This window comes from Monodelphis domestica, chromosome 1 (assembly GCF_027887165.1).
Source record: "Monodelphis domestica isolate mMonDom1 chromosome 1, mMonDom1.pri, whole genome shotgun sequence".
NCBI lineage: Eukaryota > Metazoa > Chordata > Mammalia > Didelphimorphia > Didelphidae > Monodelphis > Monodelphis domestica.
The window spans coordinates 507,113,575-507,140,731 of NC_077227.1; the positions used below are offsets into that span (position 1 = coordinate 507,113,575).

At 39.1% G+C, this 27,157-nt stretch overlaps 1 protein-coding gene across 25 annotated transcripts in view; it reads left to right on the plus strand.

Annotated features, from left to right (window-relative positions):
• ZMYND8 (zinc finger MYND-type containing 8) overlaps positions 1–27,157 on the plus strand; it is a 133,419-nt gene that overhangs the window by 54,061 nt on the left and 52,201 nt on the right. For 18 of the 25 annotated variants that reach the window (XM_056812994.1, XM_007475779.3, XM_016424921.2 and 15 more), the window contains 8 exons: positions 4,124–4,272; positions 13,539–13,757; positions 15,842–15,955; positions 17,990–18,082; positions 21,668–21,755; positions 23,524–23,579; positions 24,082–24,159; positions 26,038–26,153. In XM_056812994.1, coding sequence (XP_056668972.1) covers positions 4,124–4,272; positions 13,539–13,757; positions 15,842–15,955; positions 17,990–18,082; positions 21,668–21,755; positions 23,524–23,579; positions 24,082–24,159; positions 26,038–26,153 — 913 coding nt within the window. The remainder of the gene's footprint in view (positions 1–4,123; positions 4,273–13,538; positions 13,758–15,841; positions 15,956–17,989; positions 18,083–21,667; positions 21,756–23,523; positions 23,580–24,081; positions 24,160–26,037; positions 26,154–27,157) is intronic. The other 7 variants (XM_056813005.1, XM_056812997.1, XM_056812999.1 and 4 more) reach the window with 1 other exon arrangement.

Sequence of the window (27,157 nt, forward strand, 5' to 3'; positions counted from 1 at the left end):
GATTTAAGTCCAGCATTTCCCTCTCTGGACCTGGCTTTCAATCCAATAAAGCATTTTGTTGCCCCTGATATTAATATTTCTACTGCTAACCTCTCAGGATAATTGAGATTTTATTTCATCAACCTCAGAATATGGGGATAGGCTAAAGAGACTGTAATTTCACTGTTATGGAGAACTTCTGGGAGAGAAAATTCCCTCAAACTCTGAACAGGTTAATAGCTTCTCTTCAGCTTTTGGGAGTTGGGGAGACCATTGAGAGGTGAAGTGATTTCCCTGAGGGCACGTGGGTCAGTCTTCTCTCTAGATCATTCTGTCTGCAAGGTCAGCTGCTCTTAGACCACACTAGTCTATCTACAAGTGACCTTGTGGATAGATTGTTTTCTCTTTGGAGGTCTTTGAAGTAAAAAACTGGAACCCTCTTGAAGCATTTTTTGAAAAAAGCATTTGAAGTAGTGTTTCATTTTGTATCTCCCTCCATGCATGGCAGCCATGTGTCCTGGATTTTTCCAGTATTGTGGTGATTTAAAGAAAAGCAAGTGTGTTTTTAATGAAACTTTGCAAATGGAATAACCTTCATCAGAACATATGTCCCAGCTTTGTGTCCAGAAAGAAAAAAGTTGTCATTGTATCTCTTAAGACATCTAATTCAGTCGAGAAAAGTCCTTTAATTTTTCTCCCAAGATGCCTTCATTTTTGGCTCTTTAGTATTGACAGATGTGTGAGCTATTAAATTTCTGCCCTTCTCATACAGGTGCCTAAGTCCACACCAGTGGGAATTGCTTGGGTTTGTAACTTGAAATCAGATTGGACCTAAAGGTTTGTGTTGAGAAGAATAGAAGTCCTAGAACATGGATATGTGCCCCTGTGACAAAGTCCCATCTTTGTTCTTTGGCTTATTTTCCTTGTCTGCAAAATGAGAGGCTTGAATTTGATGAGGGCTAAGGCCCTTTCAACAGCTCCAGAAATCATTTGATCTCATGTTCTTTCTAGTTTCTTTTTGGTGGCTTGCTTGCTTTTTTTTTTCCCTCCTGAGTTGAATCATATGTTCACCTGGAATTGGAGGGGAAGAGAGGGAGGGAATTATAGGGAAGGAGACAGAGGAGGAGAAGGAAGGAGGAAAAGGATAAGGACAAGGAGAGAGGGAAAGGGAGAGAGAGTGTGTGGAGGGTTATTGAGCATCAAATCTGTCTACTCTCATTTTCCCTCTTTTGCTATCTTAGGTCTCCTATCTCTTCATGGTTCTCAGCCATGTTTAATGAGTTGCTAAAGACACTAGGTTGTGATTACTTAATAGGAAGGACAGACTGCTGAAACTGATTTTTTAGGCTTATAGTTCTAGAATTTAAAGGGATTTTAGAGATTATCCAGTCCAACTCCTTTTCCCCTTTTTTAAAGATGAGGAAATTGAGAACTTGAAAAGTTACATGGCTTATCCCAGGTCACACAGACCCTAAAAAGGCACAGTGCTAGAATTCAGATCCAAATCCTTTCATTCCAAATGCGATTCCTTTCTTACTGCATTGTTATAGCCACAGCTACTCTTTGATTTTTTTTTGATTTTTGATTTTTTTTATATTTCTTCATTCATGAAAGGAGGGAGTTGGATTGGATTTTTCTTTTTTTTCCTTTAAACTTTTTATCTTCCATCTTAGAATCAATAGTGTGTATTGGTTCCGTGGCAGTAGAGTATTAAGGGTTAAGCAATGGGGGTTAAGTGACTTGCCCAGGGTCACATAGCTAGGAAGTATCTGAGGCCACATTTGAACCCAAGACCTCTCATCTCTAGTCCTAGCTGTCAATCCACTGAGCTCGTTGAATCAGCTGTTCTCTGAATTATTTCTTAAGCTCTCATCCAACTTGAAATACTTTGATCCTTTGACCTGACTTTAGAGAGAACCTTTCTTCTAGGCTGCACAGTGAATTGAGTGGTGACTAGTTTAGGAAGATCTCAGTTTATATCCTCTCTCACACATAGAGAGTAGCTGTGTGACCCTTATTTAGCAAGTCATTTAATCTCTCCAGCCTCATTCTCCTTATATGTAAAATGGGAATAATAATGGCACCTACCTTATAGGGTTACTGCAAGCATCAAAAGATAGAACACAAGGATTTTGTAACCCTAAAATGCTGTGTAAACAATAGATATTATTAACCCTTAGGATGTGAACTCCTTGAAAGCAGAGACTTTTATTTGACCTGTCTTTGAATCTCTTGCACTTAGCACAGAGCTTGGCACCTACTAGGTGCTAAATAGAAATGTTTGTTGACTTGACTCCGGGAATTGATCAAAATGGCTATGGGTTTAGAGGCAAGTGGCCTCTACTGAATCATAAGAAGGCCTTTTCCTTATCCATCAAGATGACTTGCTTGCTGCTTCTTTGGGAGACTTTCTTTGGCAGGATGCAATTAGGAACTAACTTTTACCTTGGAATAATATTTTGCTGTGTTGCCCAGAACTGAGGTTTTCAGAATGATGTCATGGACTATTATTGTTTTGAAATAATAAAAGTTGCTTTGCCCAGTCTGAAAGACCTTTTCTGATTTACCATTTTGTGATTATCTTTTTCAAAAAATAATTTCTGCTTTTTTATTATTCTGAACTTTGCAAACACTTACAAACAGGAGCATTTCCATATGCCAAGAGGGGAGAAGGATTGCTCATGGGCCATACACCCAATTCTTTTACATACAATTTGCTTTAAAAAAGTATGAAATAAATTTAGCTGCTAGTTTCTAAGTTGTCATGCTTGTCTGTATCTCCTCCTGAAATGTGATTATCTGTCCTAAGGGGCCCTAATATTAACACTTAAGGCCAAGGGCTTCTCTTTGCCCCTTGCATGTGGCTCCTACATAATCTGCTTTAAGGATTGTTTCTGAGCTGAGAGGAATATTGAGAACTGGACTTTCGGCAGGTTTCTTGGTTTCTCAGCGATGAGAAATAAGACCTTGCTTGCTCCAAAAGGAAACTGGAAATGTCCCCTCTTGTGGAATCAGATTCAACTCTGTGAACCTGGGAAGTGATTTCTTTTCCTGTGGTGTGATCCCATGGGCAGGAGAATTTGTACTGGTGGTCTTTGCAGCCTTTCCTGTTGGTAATCTCCATACTGAACACCACCCAGTTCTACCCTGCCTAGATAGAAAGGACATTGATACTTATCTCTGCTTGTGTGGACTTGCCTTGACTGCTAAAATCTGGGAGAAAAAATCCAGGCCACTCATCCAGGATAATCAACATGGGAAGTTCACATACCTGCCTTTGAAGCTGTCATTACTCAAAACCTTTAGTAATTCTTGGCTATTAGACTTTCTTCTCCTAAATCCTATAAGCTTGGGTTTCCCAGGATATGAGTCTGAAATACAGTGCCTAGTCATTACAGGCTGGTGGCATTAGATTGTTTCTTTCAGTGAAGGAGGCCGATTTCTGGTATGGAGTGGATTCAAGTCTTTGCAGGTGAAAGTCATTGTGTGTGTTTATAGGTTAGACCAGCTGCTGGTGACATTAAAGGGGTTGAGAGCCTGGGAGTATGGAGGCATTTCAGATGGAAATCATGGGGCTCTTTGCTTTTTTTTTTTTTTTTTTGCATTTAGCTTTGATGGAAAGGTTGAGGGCTGTTCAGCTTGGGAAGAGCTGCCTATTTACAACTTGATTAGGGGTGATTAGAGGTGGAGAGTGGAGGAATGATGGAGAAATTGTACTTTTGATGGAAGTACCAGGGAAAACTACTGTGCTTTACAAAACAGAAGACCAGGAAAATAGAACTTGGGTCCTTGGGGGGTGGCTGTATGCTTGAAAATGACCTTTAGGCTGCTTCCAGATACAAATTATTCACACAATTCTAGAATCTCTTAGGGGTGTGGGGATTAGGGTTAAGGGTAAGATTGGTCAGTAGGATCCTCCAGGTTAAGGGAAATGTGGGTGGGCAGGGAGAGTCATTAGTATTTGTACATGTTAATATGTATATTGGTAACAAGTTAGAAGAGGTGTCAGAGCCTTCTCCACATTGAGGAGGTTTTTATTTATTTGAGATTTTCTATACTACAGTGTGTCTTCTAAGCATCAAACCAGCTTTTGGTAGTCATTTAAGCCCCTTTAACCAAATGGTCCTGTGTTTGTGTGTTATAGATCCTGGCTCTGCTGAGCGGACGGCACAAAAAAGGAAGTTTCCCAGCCCTCCTCACTCTTCAAATGGCCACTCTCCTCAAGATACGTCCACTAGCCCCATCAAAAAGAAAAAGAAGCCTGGCTTATTGAACAGTAACAGTAAAGAGCAGGTAAAAGAAGTCTCAGGTCCTGCGTTGGTTCTGAGAGCCAAGTCATTTGTCTGTTTTTTAAGTGTTTCTGAAACTGCAGCCTTAGCTTGCCTTGTACTTACTGTTTTTTCTACATTATGTAAGAACAAAAGGGGGAAGGGTGCTTACCATAGTGTCCATGGCCCCCATTTTCAGTAGATTGCCAAGTCTGGGCTCTGTGGAGGGAGAAGTGTAGATTAGGAGGGCTTAGAGGCTGGGGATCTTTTAGCTCCCTTTTTCAGTAGTCTGCCCCTCTGTGGAATAGGAAAGATTCCTTTATCTTCTAACATCCCCTTAGTCATGTCCAAGACAGGAAATGGACTGTGCGGCCAGATGGTTTCTGCTGGCAGTTCCTAACTGAACAGTTTTCAGATGCTTCCTTATGATTGGCTGGTAGAAATAACTTGTCCTCTCCTGCTGAGCATGGGCTCAGAATTGCTTGTACTTGTTAAAAAGGAGGTTTGAAATCTGTCCTTTAGAATAACATAGTCATACCCTACTGATTCATAGGCCTTTTATTGCCTTTGATATTATGAAATGACAGTCAGACCTCCGTTCTGAGGCCACAGATGATAAAGATCCCTTAACCTCATTTCAGGCTGGTAGTAGTAGTCCCCGTTTCTGCCAGGAACCCTTTTATCACTGTTGCTATTAAAGAGCAAAGATGGACATTGCCTTTCCCCACCCACCTTCCCAATCTTAGATAGCAGTGTGCTCTAGAAAAAGGCTAGGTGGTGGTTGGGTGGGGTGGGAGGACTAATAGAGGAGGAGGAGCAGCACAGGGCTGGCCAAATTCCCAAACTGCTCAGGAACTCTGGAGTTGATAGTTTTAATAATTCCGCTGTCAAAATCACAAGGTCTGAGAGAGGCTGCATGGTGGAAAGAACATGGGACTAAGAGTTTTGAGACCTGGCTTTACCTTTGGTTCTGCCACTAACTAACTTCTGGAATGATTTTTGGGCAGGTTGCATTTCCCTCCTCTAGACCTTCTTATCTATATAAAGTGAGAAGTTTGGACTTCAGGTGATCTTTAAGGCTCTTTTCATGTCTAAAATATTATAATTCTGGGGGCAGCTGGGTAGCTCAGTGGATTGAGAGCCAGGCCTAGAGACGGGAAGTCCTAGGTTCAAATTTGGCCTCAGACACTTTCCAGCTGTGTGACCCTGGGCAAGTCACTTGACCCCCATTGCCTAGCCCTTACCACTCTTCTGCCTTGGAGCCAATACACAGTATTGACTCCAAGACGGAAGGTAAGGGTTTAAAAAAAAAATTATAATTCTGTGCTCTAATCCCTTAAGAAAGATGGAGCTTCAGCCAACCCTGGCCAGATGGGATCCTGCCCTAAGCTAGTCTCTTATCTGTCCTCTAACCCATACTAACTTTTCATGGCTCCAGAAGTTATTCTGTGTCTAATCCATATCCCTCATGCTGTATTTTAAGTCCATTTTTTATTTTAGTGACTGTGACAGTATATCTCAGAGTGAGAAGGAACCCTAGGAGACTTATCCTAGGCCATCAAGAATGTAACATAGATAAGCTGCCATCTCCTTGAGTAAGTCCTTTAGTGCTCTAGTAAGGAGCCTCTGCCTTCAGAGTCAATCCTTTCCAATTTTAGATAGTTCTAATTGTTAGGAAGTTTTTTTTTTCCCTCATGGGAAACCTATAATCTTCTTTCTATAACTTCTACTCCTTGCTATAGGTTCTTTTAGAGCCAGTCAGAACAAGTCTGATCTGTGTTCCACATGACAGCCATTTCTCCCAAGTGCTCTTTTCTCCAGGCTGTACATCTCTAGTTCCTTCAACTGTTCTTTATCTCCTGGGCATTATTTTTAGGCCTTTAACCATCCTAGTTGCCTTCCTCTGAGTTCTCTCTAGTTTGTCAATGCCTTTCTTAAATGGAGCACCCAGAATTGAATACAATGCTCTTAGATATGAGCTGGCTGGGGCAGAGCAGAGCACTGGGGAGTTTTCACTCACTAGTCCTGGCCTCTGAGTGTAGTTTCAGATATCATGAGCTATTTTGGGCACTCTAGCTCACTGTTGGCTCACTGTTCTTTAGCTATTCCTTCTACCATCTTGGACTTTTGAAGTTGGTTTCTTGATTTGAAGTATAAGACCTAATACATATCTTTGTTAAATTTCATCTTACTCTTTTTGGATCCTGATTGGGTTATCTAGTGTGGTGTTCTCCCCATTCTCTGGAGATGGTGCTACATTTCGAATGTTTCAGTCATAGGTTAAGTGTCCCTTTTTCTCCTCTGCACCTTTGTCCTCCTTCAGAATTCTTAATAACATTTTCTGAAGAGAAACCATTTATAAAATAAAATATTCATATTCTTCCATCTCTGAAGAGGTCATTTTTTTATTGAGAGGCTGTCTATGAAATCTGACCATCTTTCACGAGATCATTGTGTCTTTATTTGTAAGTCTGTAGATGGTCTGCATGTCCTGTGTAGTGGAAAGAGTAGTTCTAAGAATTAGAAGACATGAGTCCTGGTTTGAGCTCTGCCACTAGCTATAATTGTGTGATCCTTGGTGAAGTTATTTTCCCACTTTGGGCCTCAGTTTTTTCTACTGTAAAACAAGGTGTTTAGGATGCTGTTGCCTTCTAGGAACACTCCGCTTCCGATGTTCTGATATTCTTTTCACAAATTCAGGGCAATAAATTGGGGATCTGAATTCTTTTTTTCTGCAATAGCATTGTGATCATCATTTGATGCACAGAAATCCCTAAACTAATGCCCACCTGGCATATTAGCATCGAGCATATGCAAATTATGAACCTGCACATGCAGTGGGTGTCTTTGAAACCCCTTTGTTGTTGATGTGACCCATTAAAGGGGTTGGGGAAAAAAATAGAGCAATTGGAATCTTAACTCTGCAATTATCTCTGTAAGTAGCACAGGTTGGAACTTGCCTATCTAATTATTTGGGTGGTGCAATAGCTATAGACAGGTGGGGGAAAGTTGTAATCCATGGGAGGCAAAGCAGCATGTTTGTTATCTATTAGAGATGCCTTTTTGCTTAAGAGGCAATATGTTCTAGAGCCAGATGAGCTATGAAAGGTGGTTGCTGCATGCTGGGATTGTTTAAGTGACAAATTCTGGGTAGCAGCTGCTGTTTCAGGAAGGTATTTCAGTTAAAAAAATGGACAGTAGATGGAATCTCTAGTGGTCTGCTCCAATCTTAGTTAATCTTAGGGGGGAAATAAAGATTTTTCCCCTCAACTATCAAAACATTTGCCTACATCAGAAACAAATTAAATGTAAGTCCTCTTAGGCAAATTACTTTGTCACTTATAGTTCATCCAGTTCCATTTGGCTCCTAGGGAGGATTCCTGCCCTATTTTTAGCCCCTTAACTTGATGGAAAGAAGTGAGGTGTGGAAAGCGAATGAAAGCTTGTGAAACCACAAAAGCCTCTTAGAAACCCTAAGTTGAGTTAAAAGTAGCTCTGTTGGCTTGATGATGGGAGGATGTCTCTGGGAACGTCTGCTTCCCCCACCACCCTCCTCTCCTTGGCATTCATAAGCCCTGACGTCCGAGGCAGGTGGCCGTGTGCTGTCATTGCTTCCTGGGCAGTGCCTGCTCATCCCTTTTGCTTAAAGCCCTCCTTTAATGCTTCCCCTGTGCTCTTACACAGCATATGAGACTTCTGTGTATGTGAAGTTCGGTTCTAACTTCCAGAGAATGTTTATTTTGGGGGGCCTTTGGAAGCTTCTGTAACAAGTGCACCTGAAGAGTGGAGGGCTTGACTGGTGTAATGGGGTTTAAGTTGAGGAGTGAAAGGAACAGCTGGTTGGCTCGGTGGATCGAGAGCCAGGCCAGGAGATGGGAGGTCTGGAGTTCAAATTTGGCCTTAGACACTTAACTAGCCATGTGACCCTGGGAAAGTCACGTAACCCCCCACTGCCTAGTCCTTGCCACTCTTCTGCCTTGTAACCAATACACAGTATAGATTCTAAGATGGAAGAGAATGGTTTAAAAAAAAAAAGAGTAAAAGATATGTAGGAAGTTTGGGGCTAGTCCTGGCTGTGCAATTGATTGGCTAATTGACCCTGACCAAATCATCTGACTCCTGTTGTTTCTCTGTCAGATGACAATCACAGATTCTATTGGCCCAAATGTGGGCTATTCTGCTAAAGAGAGGCACATGGTATGGTGCATAGAGAGCAGGGTTTGAATCCCATCTCTGATACCTACTGACTGTGTGACCTTAGGTAAGTCACTGCACCTCCCATTAGGCCTGAGGTAGCCTTCTGGCCCCACAATTTGTACAAGAGGGCTCTCTTGATCCAGAAAAGGGAGTTTTTATCAGGAGTTACCTCTACCAGAGGCATCAAATGTGTGTGGTCCCCAACACTCCTGAGGGAGGCCCAAATGGGATTTGGAAATATTTAACCAAAAAAAAAAAAGATAAAACAAACAATATGATACTTAAACACTTAGTCAATATACAGGTGGTAGGGATCCTTCTGGATGGATTAGTGGGGTTCTTTTCTTGTCTGTTTTGACACTTGCTCTAGGCAATTTTCTTAAGACTTCAATTGCAGAAATGTTGCCAATTTGCACTGGTTGGAGTTCATTTTCCTAGGAATTGCCTACATCAATGAAAATTATTAGTCCAATCCTATCCCTACCTACATGTCAAAAAAATAGTGATCCAGAATGACTACAGGAAGAAATATATACATACATATATGTACACAATTATAATATAATAATGATGTGTGTGATATATATATAATTACATTTACTATGATTTAAAAAAAACATTTCCTTCAATTCATATACTTTAGTGATCCGTGATTTCATCAGTGTGGATGTTTTTTCCAACAACTTGGATCCCAGCTTCTCTGCACTTTTAGGAAATGGTTTCATGAAAGTTTTTAGTCAGAATGTCAGCTGCACTCGGTTGGTGGACAGCCTTCTGGTGCTCAGTTCCTGCCCACTTATTGGGCTGGTTTTTGGACAGTAGACCCACAGTCTGTTGCTAGGTTTAGATTCAAAGCTGTTCCATCTTGGTGGGTCCTGTGAGATCTTGGGCCCATATGGTCAAGTCTTTGAGGATCCAAGATTTCCTCCTTGCTGTGATGAGGAACGAGAGGAGGGCTTGAGTGAACGTTCAGACTGGAAGATGCTTAATCCTTTTTATCATCATGGCATTCTACCTTTATCACATTCTGTTCTTATGCCATGGGCTCTTTTTAAAAAACCCTTTATATCTTAGCAACACTTCTAAGACAGAAAGGCAAGAACTAGGCAAATGGAATTAAGTGACTTGCCCATGGTCACATGGGTAGGCAGTGTCTGATGAGGCCAAATTTGAATCCAGGTCCTTTGACTCTAGGACACTATCCACTGAGCCACCCAGCTGTCCCTACTCCATAAGTTTTTTTTTTTACCCCCCTTTTAACCCTACCTTCTGTCTTAGACTCAAGACTAATTATTGGTTCTAAGGTAGAAGAGTGGTAAGGACTAGGCAATTGGGGTTAAGTGACTTGTGCAAGGTCACACAGGCAGGAAGTGTTTTGAGCTCAGATTTGAATCTAAGTTCTCTTAACTCCAGACCTGGCTCTCTATTCACTGGGCCATTTAGCTGTCCCTCCTCCATGGGTTCTTAACCTGGGAACTGTATTTTAAAAATGTTTTGAGAACTCTATTTCAATATAATTGATTTTTCTTATAAATTGTGAGTTTTAAACCATTATGTATCACTTAAAACCATTTAAGCCATTTGTGTATAAATGGAGATTTTGAGCCTTTGGACTTTATCCCCCAGAAGTCCAAAGGCTCAAAATCTCCATTTTTATACGCAATCTTACATATTTTATGAATTAAAATCTTCCCGGAAGATATCCATTGGATTTACCAGGCTGTCAAAGGCATAATCTAAACAATGTTAAGAATCTCTAGCTTATATTTATAGGAAACATTCAGTTTTTGTACAGATCGTATCTGAGGAATCCACCTGTCCTAGAATTTCCCCAGTTTGGTCATTTCTGCCTTCTATTCTACCACATGGAATTGCTCTAAGGATCAAATGAGAAAGTGCTTGTGAAAGCGCATTCAAAAATACAGGGACAGGAGCAATTAGGTAGTACAATGGATAGAACTTTGGGCCTGGAGTCAGGAGGATCTGGATTCAAATCTGACTGTGCACACTTCCTAGCTATATGACCATGGGCAAGTCACTTATACCTGTCTGCCTAGACTTATCCTTCTGTTTTAGAGTTTTTATTAATTCAAAAAGTAAGGATTTAAAAACCAAATGAAACATAGGAGCAGAGATAGGAATTGGAGCTTCAATTTCATTCCTATGAACAGCTTCCAGGTTTAGAAATTCCTATCAATGGAGGATGTTGTCTTGTCTGTAACTTTGAAACAAGTTCCCTAGAAAACTTAAGAGATCTGGTGACTTGTACAGGGTCATATAGCTGGTGTGTATTAGAGGCAGGACTTGACGGAGTTCTTCCTGGCTTCCAGGGCAGCTCTCTCTCCACTCCACACTGCCTCTTAGAAAGCATTACGTAGGTTTCAGGTGGGATTGTTCTCCTCCTCATTCTCTGATGATGTGTTCCTCTTAGTGTCTGGGATCATCATCTCCTAGATTTAGAACTGGGAGGGCTGTCAGAACTTGCCTAGTGCCATCCCTTCATCTGGAGATGAGAATCCCCAGAGTCCCCTCGGTGGTAAGTAGCAGAGTCCAGAAGCAATCCAGCCCTCTTTCCATTGACACTCACCCTGAAAAGTGGTCTTCGGTGAGGACAAACAATGCCCAGGTGTTTTCAGTGAGCCTTCATTCTCTCAGGTTTATCATTTAACTGCTGCCTAACCTTGGATAAAGCACCTATCCTTCCTCAGCCCCAGTTATTTAGTGAGAAAAATTGGGGGTCACGTGCTGTGTAAGGATTCACCAAGAAGGGTTTACTAAGAACTTGGGTGCCTCTGGGTCTAAAGGGTATCTTTTAACATGAGGTGTTTTCAGTACAGTAAAGCCTCATTGCAAAGTGCCCTCTGCCTACACGGATTCTTTTCTGCCGCTTGCCTGTCACGTTCCCCATGTAAGTATAGACATCTTCTGAGGTGGGTGTTCTCTTTCCCTATGCCAGTGTTACTATTGGGGTTCTACTATATTACATTGGAAGGAAAGGGAATCAGCCTAGATGACCTCTGAAGTCCCTTCCGACTCATGGAAGTAAACAACCTTCCATGGTTCTATTATTTATAATTGTTTTCGTGGTGGCTATACTGGGCACTGTTTAGTCACAATCATGGGTTGGACCAGAACCAACATAGATGAATGAATGGGACCAGAGAGCGTGGTTGGGCACCTCTTAGCTGTGGTCACATAGGAATTTTAAAAGTGGATGGCTTCTTGGAGTCCCTGAACCAAGAACTCTGCTTATTAGGCCCTTATCTTTCTTCTGAGCTCCAATCTCTCATCTCCGTCTGTCTGCTGGACTTCCATCTGGCCAACTCTTAGGCATCCTAGACTTTTCATGTCCAAAATAAAACTCATTTTCCTTCCTGAAGCCAGGAGGATGCCTGGCTTCCTCCTTTCCTCTTAACTGTTTCTGTTGAGAGCACCACCATTCTTTTAGTCACCCAAGTTCAAAAACTAAAAGCCATCCTCTGGTATTCTTTTATTCACTCCCCAAATGCAACCAAATGCTAAGTCTTGTCTATTCTGTCTTCACAATGTCCCTAGCATCTGTTCTGTTTATCAGTGGTTCCCTTTTCCTTCTAGGGTAAAACATACATTCATGTTTGATATTTAAAGCCTTCTATGGCATGACTATAACATATGCTTCAGACTGTACCTTCTTCCTCCTCACACAGACACTTAAGTGTTAGCCATACTTTCTTGCTATTCCTCCATGTACACATTCTGTCTCTTCCATGCCTTTTAGTATCCCTAGATTTCTTCACTCCTCTCCCCAACCCCTGAGGCAAACAAGGTTAAGTGACTTGCCCAGGTCACATAGCTAGTAAGTAGCTGAGACTGGATTTGAATTCTAGTCTTCTTGACTCCAAGCCCAGCACTTTACTGCATTACCTAGCTGTCCTGGAATCCCTAGATTGCTCTAAAACACAGCTTAGCCCCCACTTTTTACACAAAACATTTTTTGATTTCTCTTGGTTCTTGGTTCTCTCCATCCAAAATAACTGTAGTTATTTTCTACATGCTTTTTATATGCTTACCTGCCTCCATATAGTTTCCTTTAGTAGAATCAAAGTTCCTTGAACACAAGGGCCTGTTTCATTATTGTATCCCCAGCACCTAACTGTCCACTCTGGAACCATTACTCCACAAATGTTTATTGAACTGATGAATTCTTGATAATCTGCTGGGTGAAGGATTTGGATCCTGCTTTCAATGTGTCAAGGATCTCTTTTTTTTATTGAGGGAACTTCTTCCACCAGATTGCAATCTGGTCTATTATTTAAAGAACTTGGAGATTTACCTGTGTCTTGGAAAAGTTAAGTAACTTGTCCAACGTCATAGAGTATCAAGTGTGGGATTTGCATCCAGGCCTCAGTGACTCTAATTTCAATATTCTATCCACTATGTCATGCAACCTCCTAAATTTAGGCTCATAGGTCTTAGAAGGGAGCTCAGGGATCCAATCTAATATTCTAATATTTCAGATCGAGAACCTGAAGCTGAGAAAAGTGACTTCCCCAGAAGTCACTGGTATCCTTATTTAAGGATAACAACTTCACTTTATTCATGAAGTGTATTCCTGAAATTCTGTAGCCCTAAAAAAGCACTTTAAATACCTTAGAACAAACTGAGTTGTCTGACATTCCCAAGATAAATGGAAATTAACATCACAGAAGGGGTTGGGAATCACCCAATTTATTGTTAGTTTGCATTTTTTTTTCCTGTTAATCATGAACCTCTAACTTCTCTGCTCTTTAAGTTTGGATTTTTATATATTGGATTCCTAATTTCCCTTATGCAGCCACAAGCGACCTTATGACTAGATCCTAGATAGCTTTTAGTCTATTAGTACCTTCCCCCTTGGGACCCCCCACTTCTGAGTCTAGTATAATGGAAGGGCAGGCAAATCTAGGCCCTAGGAACATGTAGGATAATGACCTGATTTTAAAGATTGAATTGATGAATAAGATTTGTGCAATGTGATGTGTTGTTTGTTTGTTTGTTTGTTGTTGTTGTTTAGATTTCTTTTGAGAATGCAAATTTGTTTTGAAACCAAACCTGTCTTTCTTGCCTACATTTCAGTCAGAACTAAGACATGGTCCGTTTTACTATATGAAGCAGCCACTCACCACAGACCCTGTTGATGTTGTACCGCAGGATGGACGGAATGATTTCTATTGCTGGGTTTGTCATCGGGAAGGCCAAGTCCTTTGCTGTGAGCTCTGTCCTCGGGTTTATCATGCTAAGTGTCTGAAACTGACTGCGGAACCAGAGGGGGATTGGTTTTGCCCAGAATGTGAGGTTAGTTCCCAATGAAAAGTATTACTCTGCCTCCCCTCCTTTTTCTTCCCTTTTTCTTCCTTCTTTTTCTCTACTACTATCCAAATTTGGAACAGGGGAAGTTTTTCCCCACTCCACACAAAATGTTTGTGCCATTAGGTAGCTACTCAAATATTGAGTAGGCATGGCAGTGATTGCTCTCCTGCTCTGGAATTTCATTCCGCTTTTCTGACTTGCGAGAGCTATGTCTTCCCTGGTTTCTCTAATGTTTTCAGAAGTCTGCTTACTTAACATCAAGTCTACAAGTTTCAAAAACATCTTAGGGTATTCACCAACCCGTTTCCTTCTTTTTTTGCTATTCCTCTTTTGGTGGGCATTTGGATTTTTCCAGCAGCTATCAAGAAGAGAAGACCTATACGTAATATAATAGATTTCAGATACTTTTTGCCTAATCTAAAAAACAGTAATATTCATTATGGAAAAAGAACTTTTTGGACTTTGCCAAGAATGTTGGTGAATACTTTTCCAAACAATATCACAAGCCATGCTTTCTTTCCATTGAAGAATATAAACTATAATGCTTGCTCTTGATTTTTAAAATTGAAACTTAGATTATGAGGCAAACCAGTTTGGGACTAATTTAATGGCAATATCATTTGATTGATGCTTTGGGAAATCAACTTCTTCCTTTTCCTCAATAAATGTAAATGATGACAACCAGATTCTCTTATCTATTCTTCAATTTTTTAAAAAAGGAAAATGCTAAAAAATGAGTGTTAGAAACCTGATATTTTGGTTGTGAAAGCTCAATTCTGTTTATTTTACACTTTGCTTATTAGCCACCAAGTTCAAGAGTGGTCTAGAAGTTGAACTCCATCTGTTCTTTGACCCCTGTCTTTATTACTACTTCTAAATTGTGTAATGGAACACAGAGATAAAGAATACCTAGAAATGAGCCTGTTTTTAAATCATTTGGTATTCTCTGGATAAAATTGCTATAAATTTGATCTGTTGGCAACTGAATAATCCATGGAAACCACAGAGAGAAGACATTGGATGCTCCATTGAGATGCTGCTTTTGAGGATGTAAATGGCATTGTCATGTGCCATATTCACCTGCTGTGTGGCTCTTCTGGGTTTTCCCCCTAATGATCTACAGAACACTTATGGTGACAGTCTGGAGGCCTTGGATTGACTAACAATGGAACCAAGATTCAAACTTGAGAAAAGCTTTGACAACTCTCTGATGTATTTAAGTGGAAGAAATGTTTCCTTGATATGATCACTTATGACATGAGAATCAATGACCCTCATGGGCAATATTGATCATCATCTTCTTTAGGAGCTTTCCTTGCTATGTGCCAAGACCACAGAGCTCAGCCTAGTTTTCTTCATTTCACTCCTTGTTGGTTAGGATTGTTGCTACAAATGTGCTGATTCAGTCACATTCAAGGAATGGAGTCTCTTGCTTTGTTTTTACTTTCTTAGAAATTTTATTAGAACTAGTGAATGAAGAATTAAGTCATAAAAATATTAGCTTTTAGTCCTCCACATAAAATAAACATAGAACCTTGAGGAAGAGTATTTCTTCCTATTGGTGTTGGCAGCTGAGTTAATGTCTTACTGTCAATGGCATGAACAAAAGGGTTAGAATAAATGTCTGATAATTGTTCATCATTTTTAGGAAACCACCTTCTTGCAACCACAGTGATCCTTATCTTATACCCATTCCTGAAATACTGGGAGAACCAAAGGTCTTCCATTCTGACCAGTCTTGCTTTCTTATGATCTTCTTAACTCTTATGACCAAAAGAGGCTTGAATCCAGATAATGGATGTTATGGTCATTGAGTGGAAAGAGCGTGAACAAGGGCTCAACCACTGGCCCTTTTTAAGGGAGAATCAGTGAGCATCACTAGCCCAGATGATCTTCATATTTTTTTTTTCATTTACTTATTGCAGTTAAAATTGGTCTTGCCTGAAACCTGGACTCAATTTCATTGGAAAACTTCCTTTTTAGGTGTGCTTTCTGGAGAAAGAAATACAATGGGAGGACATATAAACAGTTTTTTCCTAATTGAATATTTGTATAATTTTCACTTATAGAAAATCACTGTAGCAGAATGCATTGAGACGCAGAGTAAAGCTATGACAATGCTTACCATCGAACAGTTATCCTACCTGCTCAAGTTTGCACTACAGAAAATGAAACAGCCGGGGGTAAGGAAAACTTTAGGAAGCAGATCCTTGAATTCAAACTTCCATTGTTTTTTGTTTACTTGTTTCTCATTCTTTGTAGGGTTTAGTTTTTCAGACCTCTGCTCAGACACTTTTGGTCTTCTAACCTCCCAGAATTCCAAAGTCCGTTAATTAAGAATAAGGTGCGATGGCTTTCAGTTAATTTTTTAAAGTGTGCAGTTTATTTTCTGAAGCAGATGCCAGGAAGTAGAAGACAGTAGTAGAAAGGCTGTGGGCACATTCATTTAGTGGGCTGGTAAAATAGAACCATCCCTTCTTTCTTGGAAAACTGTGAGAGACTAGACCCTTGACATCAGTATAACAAAATAGTTAAATAACAAAAGCCTGGCAGTCCCCAGCTGGTGGAACTTTCTAGAAATATTTGGTCTAAGACCAAATCATCATAATTTAAATAGGCCCTTGGAATTTATTGTAAAGGGATTTGAACCATGTTTTGAGGGGGTATTTGATTCACTGTGCTCTTTACTTGATGTAGTCTTCTTACTGAAACTACCTGTGTTTTGCTTTCGAAATCTAATGATGAGATTTTAAAAACAAAGCTAAAGAGATGAATTTGTAATCCAGGGCATTTTAAAGAGAATTTTGAGATTTCTTTTTTTTTTTTAAATGAAGATACATAAATTGGCTTTTGATTTCTTGGTGGTGAAAAGTTCTTATTAGTAAATAATGTTTATATCCCAAAGGGACTAAAAATATACAATACTATTTTTTTTATCCTTCTCTTTTAATTTTTTGTTTTTTGCTTTGGATTTAAGTGTCTCAAAAGCACATTTATAGCTTTCCCAAGACTGAGTTGTACCACTGAGATCTCTGTATATAAGAGAAGGCATTTTGGTAATATGAAGGAGAAAAATGTGCTGGAGAATATTAACATCTTCCAGCTTTGAGCATGCTGAAAATCATCAAGAAAGAGGTTTTATTGTGCTAAGGCAGTTTATCTTACTTAGATAAACTGCAGGATGAATAATTCTTAGGGACTTGGTAAATCATTAAAAATAGATCTGGAAAGATGTTTACAATCACCTAATTGAGGTGCCATGCTAAACAGCGCATTGCAGGGAAAATGCCATTAGGAAGAAGGCTTACTCATTTATTTATTTTTTAAATTTTCGATGATTCAAACATAGTCACTAAGACATTTTCATGGGCCAATTTTTATTCTTTTCACCCTTCTTATATTGTTTTTCTCATATATAAACTGCTCTTTTAAGCTCCCAAGGTCATGAGATTGAAAACTAGAAGAGACTTTAAAGATTATTTGGCTAAGTTGTTCCTTCCTCCTCCCTCCTACATATATAGATTAGGAAAATGAGACTTGAAAGGGTTAAGTAACTTGTGTAGTTGTGCTCCTGGCAGATAGTGGCTCAGGATTTGAACTCAGGTCTTCAATTAAAAAATAAAGTGCTTTTCCCACTCTATCATATCTAGCCTTATATTTATTTGATTCTTTCCATATGTATGTTTAGCAATAAACTCTACAAGCACTTGTGGGTCATGCTGTATTTGATGCTAGGTACTTATTGGATCTCTCCACTTCATCTTCCTCTCATCATGTGTACAAGATGAGTACCTTCTGGGTATCTGGTTGTGGACAGTTTGATAATAAAGGGCTATAGCATAATTACTATGTACCCCAAAGTTTATAGTTTATATGTAATGATAAGGAAAAATGATTGACAGTACAATGTCCCCCTCTTTTAAGGATAGTCATATTGTTAGGCAGAAATGAAAAAAAAATAGGGCTCTTTTTAATAAGAATTCAGGTAGAATTTGGAAGGGAAGCTCTAGGTCCTTTTTGGAGATATTTATGGTTTTGTTTTAGAAGGTTGTTCTTTGAAGAGGGGCTTCTGTCTCTAAGCCCCACATTGGAAATAGATATTTTTAAAAGTTAATTTAAGTCTTGTGAAGGCCTCCCACAATAATAATGTGTATATGTGTCTCCCTTTCTTTGCCTCCTTCTGTTGCTTCCTCTCTCTCTCTTTTTTTTAAATATAGACAGAACCATTTCAGAAACCCGTGTCGCTGGATCAGCATCCAGATTATGCCGAATATATATTTCATCCAATGGATCTTTGTACATTAGAAAAGGTCAGTTGTCATTTAGTAGAGATCCTAACGGTATATTGTATTGTTCTCCCCCTTTTCACTCTTCTCCCTGGGGTTTTCTGTCTCAAGTTCCATTATTTCTTTGCACAGTTTAAAACAGATGCAACATTTATTTCATGACTTTTCCATCTCTGTTATTTTCCATGTGAAAATTTTGTGACTTTTTTATCTAATTTGAAATTTTGTTTTCCAGAAAACAGTTCACATGGCCACTTAGAGTATGTTATAATGTGCTTCTTTTCCTATTGCTCTTCCAACACTAATTATTTCTGACTTTTATCATCTTTGCTAGTTTGCTGGATGTGAGGCAATACTCAGCTGATTTATTTTGCATTTCTTTTGTTACTGATTTGAGACAGACTTTCATGAAGTTGATGATATTCTCTAATTATAATTTTGAAAATTATTGTATCCTTCTGTTTCCTTCTCATGCTATATTTTCTTGACTTTCACCTTGGTAGTACTATGAGTACTCACGTCCATCTGTTTGAAAATAAATCTAAAACGGAAGCAAACATATACAAGCATTTTTATTCCTGTCAAATCCCCAAAGTAGGAAAATACTCCCTCTTGCTGCTGCTTTTTTAAAATTAAACTTTTATTTTTTGTTTTAGTAACAACTCTTAAGACAGAAGCAGGGCAAAGACTAGCAATTGGGGTTAATTGCATACTGCTAGGCAGGGTCTGAGGTCAGATTTGAACCTAGGATTTCCAGACTCCAGGCCTCGTGCTCTTTCTATTGTGCCACCTAGCTGCTCTTCTTCCCCCCCTTTTTTTGATAGTGGTATCAAAAATAACGGCATAATTGAAATTAATCATTCAATAAGTAAGCATTATATGCAAAGCCTAGGTAGCTAACTGCTCTTGAGAAGCTCACATTCTAATAGGGGAGTTGATACCTATAGGAGGTTTTAGTGGTAAGTCATATGGAAGGGCCCACTAGGTTACATAGGGTAGACCGGAAAAGCTCTACTGTACTGTTATTTCCACTGATAAAGCTATATATTTTATGGTGACCCATTTGACTATGCCATTGGCTTTGCTAGAGAGAACATTCTTTTCTGGATCTTGAGTAGTTGGGGCTACTAATGAGGCAAGAGCACTGGTGAAGACATTTGTCAGCTAACCCCTCTACAAGGATTGAACTCTATATGTCTAGAAATGGATGATACTGGAGATCATGTTCATTAATTTTATCTTTAGTTTAAAATAATTGTATTAGTAATTAAAGTGGGGGGGGGGCTTAACCTTTTATTTGGCAATCTAATGAAGCCTATAGTCCCCCTCTCAGAACTTTTGAGTTTAAAGCAGCTAGGTGGCACAGTGGATAGAGTGCCAGGCCTTGAGTCAGGAAGATTCATCTTTCTGTGTTCAAATCTGGCCTCTGTGTGGTCCTGGGCAAGTCATTTAACCTTGTTTGTCTCCATTTTGTCATTTGTAAAATGAGCTGGAGGAGGAAATTCAGTCATCCTTGCCAAGAAAACTCCAAATGGGTTGTGAAAAGTTGGATGTGACTGAAATGACTGAACAAGAAGTTTTAAAGGACCTGAAAAAACCTAGGATCATAGCAGTTAGAAAAAGGAGAACTCTTAGAGATCTTATAGTTCATTTACTCAGGAAAAAATGGGAGCATAGGATGGAGGGACTTGCCTAGGGTTACCAATCTAAGTAGTGTCAGAGCTAAGAACTTAGGACCTCTAAGCTTCCAGTCTATTTTTCTTCTTAAGATGCTACAAAGCTTTTTTTAATAATTTCTACCATCTTTATGAACAAAATGGAATTTCTCAAAAGCTGACAACTGATTACTTTAAATTTCATCTGATCTTGTACTATCACTTTGTGGATGCCTCTGGGCAATAGATATGGAGAAATCAGGTGTATGAGCTATTAATTTCACTGCTAGAATTGTTTATAATAGTCCCTAGCCATTCACATTTGTGTAGGGCTTTACATTCTACAAAATGCTTTCCTTAGAAATAGTGCAGGTATTATTGTCACCAAGGATAACTAGGTGACACACTGGATAGACTAGGTTTGGAATCAGAAAGATTCAACTTCATGAGTTCAAATCTGGCCTCCAACACTTTCTAGCTGTGTGACCCTCTCACCTCACTTAATCCTTTTTGCCTCAGTTCCTTATCTATTAAATGAGCTAGAGAAGGAAATGCCAAACCATTCAGTGTCTTTGCTGTGAAAAACTCAAAATGGAGTCATGAAGAGTCTGACTACTTTAACCGCAATGATATTGTTGTCACAAGTGGAGGAAACTGAGGCACAGAGGGAGAAGCCACTTTGTGAGAGCCATTTGCTTTGAGAACCTGGGGATGTGAGGTCTTCAGACTCCACATGTTATGCCCTTCCTATTACACCCCAACCCCTTCATTTCTAACTTATTACAGGGCTGGCTTTATTGAATCTACTTTTGTTAGTCCTTTGGTCATGAATTATAAGTATTTACTATTAGTTGATAATTGAGTCAGAACTACTGGGAGTTTCATATAGAAGCCATTTTACTTTCTTCATCTTTAAGTATTAGTTGTCATTCTTGTCCAAATTTGTGAACTTGAAGTTAAATGTAAATACCTTACCCAGATAAATAATTTCCTATCCCCCCTCCCCCCCAAAAAAAAAGTTGAAGAGGAAGAAATAAGAAGTTAAATCCTATACTTACTACTTCCTCCAAATAGCAAATGGAACCAAGGATTAAGAACTGCCCTCCTTTTCAGTGGAAGGTCTTCTATTGAATACCTTTTATTCTGTCCATATCTTTGTAGCTTTTCTTTCGTATAATCCAATAGTAAATATATGCTGTTGGAGAGAACACTGGTCTTAAACCCAGGAAGAAGGGTAGGTTCAAGTGACAGCTTAGTCTGAGACTCGGTTTGCTTCCTTATAACATGGACAAGTAATAGTATCTCTCCCCTGACTACCTTCCAGGGCCCTTTGGAGGAAAGTATTCTGTATACTGTAAAACTCTCATTGAATGGGACATTTTGTGGTGGTTGTCATTGTTGCTCTGGCCCTGGGACATTTCCTCTTAGCCCTTTCTAAAGGAGACTCATTTTAGAAGAGGAGATGGAGAGGGCTAGCCTTTTCTCCCAAAGCTAGTCAATCAGTAAATATTTGACAAGGGCCTACTATGTGCCGGACCCTGTACCAGGTGCTGGGGATACAAAGGAAGGTGTAAAAGGGTCTTTGCTGTCAAGGAGCTAACAATCTGTACAAACAAGCCCTATACAGAATAAATTGGAAATAACTAGTAGATGGAAGGCACTAAAATTAAGGAGCTGAGAAAGACTTCTTATAGAAGATGCCATTTTAGCTGGGACTTAAAGGAAGCCAGGAGGTGAAGATGAGAATGGAGAGAATTGAAGGCATGGGACTCAGGCCCCTTTTTCTGATTTTTGGGCTTGGCAGTGGTTTAATGCATTGGTATGCTTGAGTATGTTGGTATGTTGAGTGCTGAATAACAAATATTTGGGGCACAGTGGGAGAGAGAATTGATTGTTGAGCAGGGCAAAAGTTTGTCCTTTGATGACTTTGTGTGATGGTTTTCCCCCCTCACAGAATGTTAAAAAGAAAATGTACGGTTGCACTGAAGCCTTTTTGGCCGACGCCAAATGGATTTTGCACAACTGCATTATTTACAATGGGGGTGAGTAGCCAGTTCCCAGGGCCAGGAATATGCCATGAGCAGAAAGGTCCCAGATGAAGTTATGTTACTCAGGTATGATATGTCTAACAGATGATTGAAAAGTAGTGATCCATTAAGTGCTGTGATGCCTAAGAAAGAGCAGTGTCCATTATTGAAACACATAACTAGACTGTCACACTTACTCATAACCGAGTTTATAACTGAATGTGAAACATAGCTATGTAGCCAGATGATCCAATGTTTAGGGCACTGGGATTAGAGGAAGGAAGACTTGAGTTGAAATTCAGCATCAGACACTTAACTAACTGTGCAACCCTGGGCAAATCACTTAATCAGAGTCTGCTTTAGTTTCTTCATCTGTAAAATGGGGATAATAATTGCACCTCTTTCTCAGGGTAGTTACTAGGATAAAATGAGATAATATTTGTAAAATGCTTTGCAGAGTTTAAAATGCCATATTAATGCTATTGCTGCTGCTGCTGCTGTTGCTGTTGCTACTGCTACTGCTACTACTACTATTACTGATGTCATTTCTCAGTAATGTTAAGCAGGCTCCTGGGAATCTTTAGCCTATTATCAAAGAAATCCTGTTTTAATGTTAGCTAGTGATAATGATTATTATGATTATAATAACTAGCATTTATATAGCACTTTAGGTTTGTAAAATTTTTTATAAATATTATCAGATTTTATCATTACGATAATTCTGGGGGATAGGTGCTATTATTCCCATTCTACAGGTGAGGAAACAGGATGATGAAAGTTAAGTGACTTGACTATGATCATAAAGTAACTCAGGTTTTCCTGATTCCGATTATATCACCCTATTCACTTAGTCACCTAGGTATTATTTTGTTCCTTTTATACTTTTTCCCCTATAACAAATTGCTATTTTGCTTAAGGTTGTATTTTGTATTAAAATGGTGATCTTATTAGTATATACCTGCATTTATAGGGGGAGGTAAAGTAGCAGGGTATGAGCTGCTATTCTTAATAACATATTACTATTATGTGCCAACATTCTTCTCTCCTTCCTATAGAACAAAACTTTCAAAGCCTTCTGCCTTTTAATAAAAAAAAAATTCTATGTAGTGAATTCCATAGGTAATTAATTCTGACCCAGAATTTTCTGTAAAACCCACAACTTCTCTTTGGTTCTCTGCATAGAAATGATCATCTAGGCCCATGGTGGTGAACCTATGGAACAGATGCCAGAGCGGGCACTCAAAGTCCTCTCTGTGAGCACGTGTGCTGTTGCCTCAGCACAGAGTTTGACACTAGAAAGCCAGAGGGATCTGGGTGGGCTGCTTCCCTCCCCCTCTCCATGCACACCTGAGGACATTTCTTACCTCACCTGCCTCTCTAAAAGGTTCTCTGTCATTGCTCTAGATTATGGCTCCCAATATAGATAAATTCATTGTCTCATTCTTTAGTCTATTAGTAACTTGAAAATGTGAAGGAAATAGACAGATGGCTAGTCTGTGAAATGCTGGGTTGAAGTAGATATTTTATACTACATCACTTGCTTTGTATAAGAGCAGTTAAATATACTTTGGTGATATCATCCTATTTGGGACTGAATGGAAAGTCAGGAAATTCTAGCAATGATTCTTTTTCTCCACCCCCTGGGAAAGCAAGAAGTTTACAAAGGTTGTTTATGGGACAATTCCACTCTTTGAGAGCTAGCCTAGAAATATTAGTTTGAAACAACCAAAATAATTTGTGAAGTCATTCTATTCATGTTAATCTCATTTTCTTCTTTCCACAGGAAATCACAAATTGACGCAAACAGCCAAAGTAATTATCAAAATCTGTGAACATGAGGTATGTGTCTCTTTCTGAATTCCATCCAGTTGTGATTGTGACTCAGGTCTTGGGGTAAGGTTCTTTGGAGCTTTCAGGTCCTCAGAAGTTACGTTGATGTAATCGTCCATTTTGGATCATTTTCATGAATGACTGATTCCAAATGGGTGTTCAGTTTCTAAATGAAGGTCAAATGGTTAAGAAGGAAGCTAACCTACGTTTGGTGAAAAACACCCTCTGCCCATGAGGGCAAACATTCTATTGCTTTTGTGGTGTGATGAAGACGTCACTGGACTTTGAGTTCGAATATGCAGATATAATTTGTAACTGTGATACTTTTAGGCAGGCAGTCTTAGTTTCTTTGTTACATGGGATGAATATGTCACCTGCTTTGCTAGATTTTATTGTCGGTAAAGTATTTTTTAAGTTATGCATTGCTTATAGAAATATGATTGATCACCTGTCATCAGATAAACATAATAACAGTAAAGAACAACCAAGAACCTGCTCTTTTTCTTTACAGATGAACGAAATTGAAGTGTGTCCAGAATGTTATTTAGCTGCTTGCCAAAAACGAGAGAACTGGTTTTGTGAGCCTTGTGTAAGTTTGCATTTCTTAACTTAATTATTTTATGAACTTTGACTCTAGTGCCTTGTATGTTGCAAAAGCCTTTGCTTAGGTCCATTGTTGTGGGAACCTTTGAGTAGAGACCTATCTAGGTGTAGTCCTATAAAAGAGTGGAAAACATGATTAGAAATAATCCAGGGCTATTAAGCCCCTAATGCTGTAAGCTATGCCAAATATATCTCCATGATCCTTTGGTTTTATTGGCATGCACCACCTGTACAGTAGAATTGGTGCAGGATTCTAAGGAAGTATTACTGGCTTAGCTAGGACAGAACTTTACACAGAAAAGAGAATGAATGATAGATAAAGAAGACATTTGCAAGTAATGTTGTTCTTGTCATTGGAACATTGGAAAGCTTCTTCACGGTCACCCCACAGTCTACATAGGCCACTCTGTGTGTGATGTGAGCATCAAGAGTTGGTGGGTGCTGATGGTAACCATTCTTGGAAGATTAGGGATGTCAGAGAGTCACAAACATCCTAGTTTTTCTTAATAGTAACTCTTTTTATGAATCTGTCATGAGTGAATCTTTCTAAGTTTTTCCTGAGCCTACAAGATTTTAACACCAAATACAGGACTTCTAGATATAGTAAGAACTCTTTAAATATTGATTAGAAGCTGTTCTTTCTGTCTACCCTGATTCTTGTGGGGAATGAATTTAAAAATTAATTTCCACACGCTTTTTTTGAGGACCTGCTTCATGCAGCACTTTCTCTAAGAACTCTGGGGGATACAGAGACAACATTGACCTTGGCCTTCCCTTCAAAGATCTTATAGTTTTGTAGGGAAAGTAAGGTACAGCCACAGACAAATATACAAAATAGAGGCTAGAAGTATATGAGAGAAATACAAGAAAAGTTTCTCTATGGGTCCATAAAAGAAAGAGGTTGAGTGCTCTCTGCTTACTGAATATATGCCCATCCTTTAGTGCTTAATTCCTCACATTGATATGATACCTCTAACCTGAAGCCTTCTCTCAACTTCCCCTGTTGGTAACAGTTTTCTCCCTCAAATCCCACAAAGTTCTTTTTTTTTTTTCCCTAATGCACTTTATCATGTAATATTATATATTATAGTTCTGTCAAGAGTGTGAGCTTCATGAGGGCAGGGATTATGCTTTATTGTGTGTCCCCAGTGCCTTAGAATGTTGTTCTGGCCACAATAGGCACACAATAAATATTTTTTGCGTGAATAAATGAGTGTGGGATCGGGGAAGGGTATGGGAAATATGATCTGTGGTATTTCTGGTGGGCTTTCAGGTGCGCTGTGGTGTAAAGAATCTTGGATTTAGAGAAGTGTGTTCTTGATACTTAATAGCTGTATGATCTAGGGAGATAATTCATTTCTCTCTTAGCCCTGATTTTTCTCACCTTTAGAATAGGGATGATGATTCCTGGACTATTTACCTCCTAGCATTGTTTTCAGGAAAGTGGTATAGAAAATGGGAGCTATTGTTTTCACATCACAATAGTGATGATGTTGAGGATTGGCATTCTAGACAATGGGAAGCAGTATGATTGAAGCTCAAGGACAGATAAGCAGAAGACATGTTTTTAGGGAAATTGCAAGTTTGGCTTGATTTGGTTGGAGTCAGTATATAATGAAATTGTAAAGGTAGGTTGGAACAAGATTGTGGGAAGGCCCTCCATGCCAAGCTTTGGCAGCATATTATTATAAGTTGTGAGCTATGGATAACCTTTGAGTAAGGGAGTTACCTCCTCAGAAGTGTGATTTAGAAAAACTCATCTGCCCTTGGCCTACTGAATCTCTGGATATCATCATGGTTTTGATATTTATTTTTCTTCTTTTTCTCAAATTCATAAAACTGCATCTCCTATTCCTTTTCCTAGAGCAATCCACACCCATTGGTCTGGGCTAAATTGAAAGGATTTCCCTTCTGGCCTGCAAAAGCACTGAGGGACAAAGACGGGCAGGTCGATGCCCGTTTCTTTGGACAACATGACAGGTGGGAGTTTAAACCAATGGGCTTTGAACATATTTTATTAACTGAACTTTCAATGCTATAATTGGATAATAGAAGGAATGGTGACCATTTCACCATCTTATTTTCATAGTTATACAGTGCATTTATCATAATGTAATAAGAAATAGTTTCAATTTTTAATATAATGTTGTTTTTTTTATGTTAAGGGTTGTTGTATGTGGGCTTCATTTTTCCAGGTGTGTTAGAAAAGAGTTTATGCTAGAAGTTCTGTTGATAATACCTATTTTGGCATTGATCCCAACAGCTAGCTATTTTAGTTGCTGCTGTTCTTAAATTTGCTGTACTAAATATGTATTAGTAAGTAGTCCACTCATTGGTTTTTCAAAATATTTCTCTTAGGGACAAGAAGTATCCCCTTGTTCTCCATCAATAAGCCTGTGAACACTTGCATGATTCTTACCCACTTCATTTCCCCTTTGTGAAAAGGGGAGATTAGGTAGTGACATGACTTAAATGGCTGTGAACCATGCTTATTATTTTCTGGCTCCCCACCTTCTTCCCCCACCAAACCCGAACACTTAAAAAGTGGCCTATTGCATGTTGATAGCATTAATAGTGGCCCCTTTCCATGTGGCTCTGTTATAAGAGCCGATAAAGAGCTCTCCTCAGGGCTTTTTTCAGTTTCCTTTAGATTTGGTCTAAATATAGCTCATCGGTCTTCATCTGCTCTCTTCAATCCCTCAGAGGTTTGTGACTGCTGCTGTTGCCGCCAACAGGCAAAGGAAAATTATATGAAGAAAAAAAGATTTTAAGATATTTAAAAAAAAGAAATACATACGGGAAGAAAATATAGAAATAAATATAGTCACTTTAATTTTCTAATAAGAGTTGTTTCTGAAATATAGCTCAGTCTTTTGCCTTTGCAAATAAAGGAATAGAACCCAAGAAATACCCTATCTTCTTGACAAGAGTAAACTTACCCGAATTTAGCTTTCTTGTCCTTATGATCAGGCAGTTGTTATATT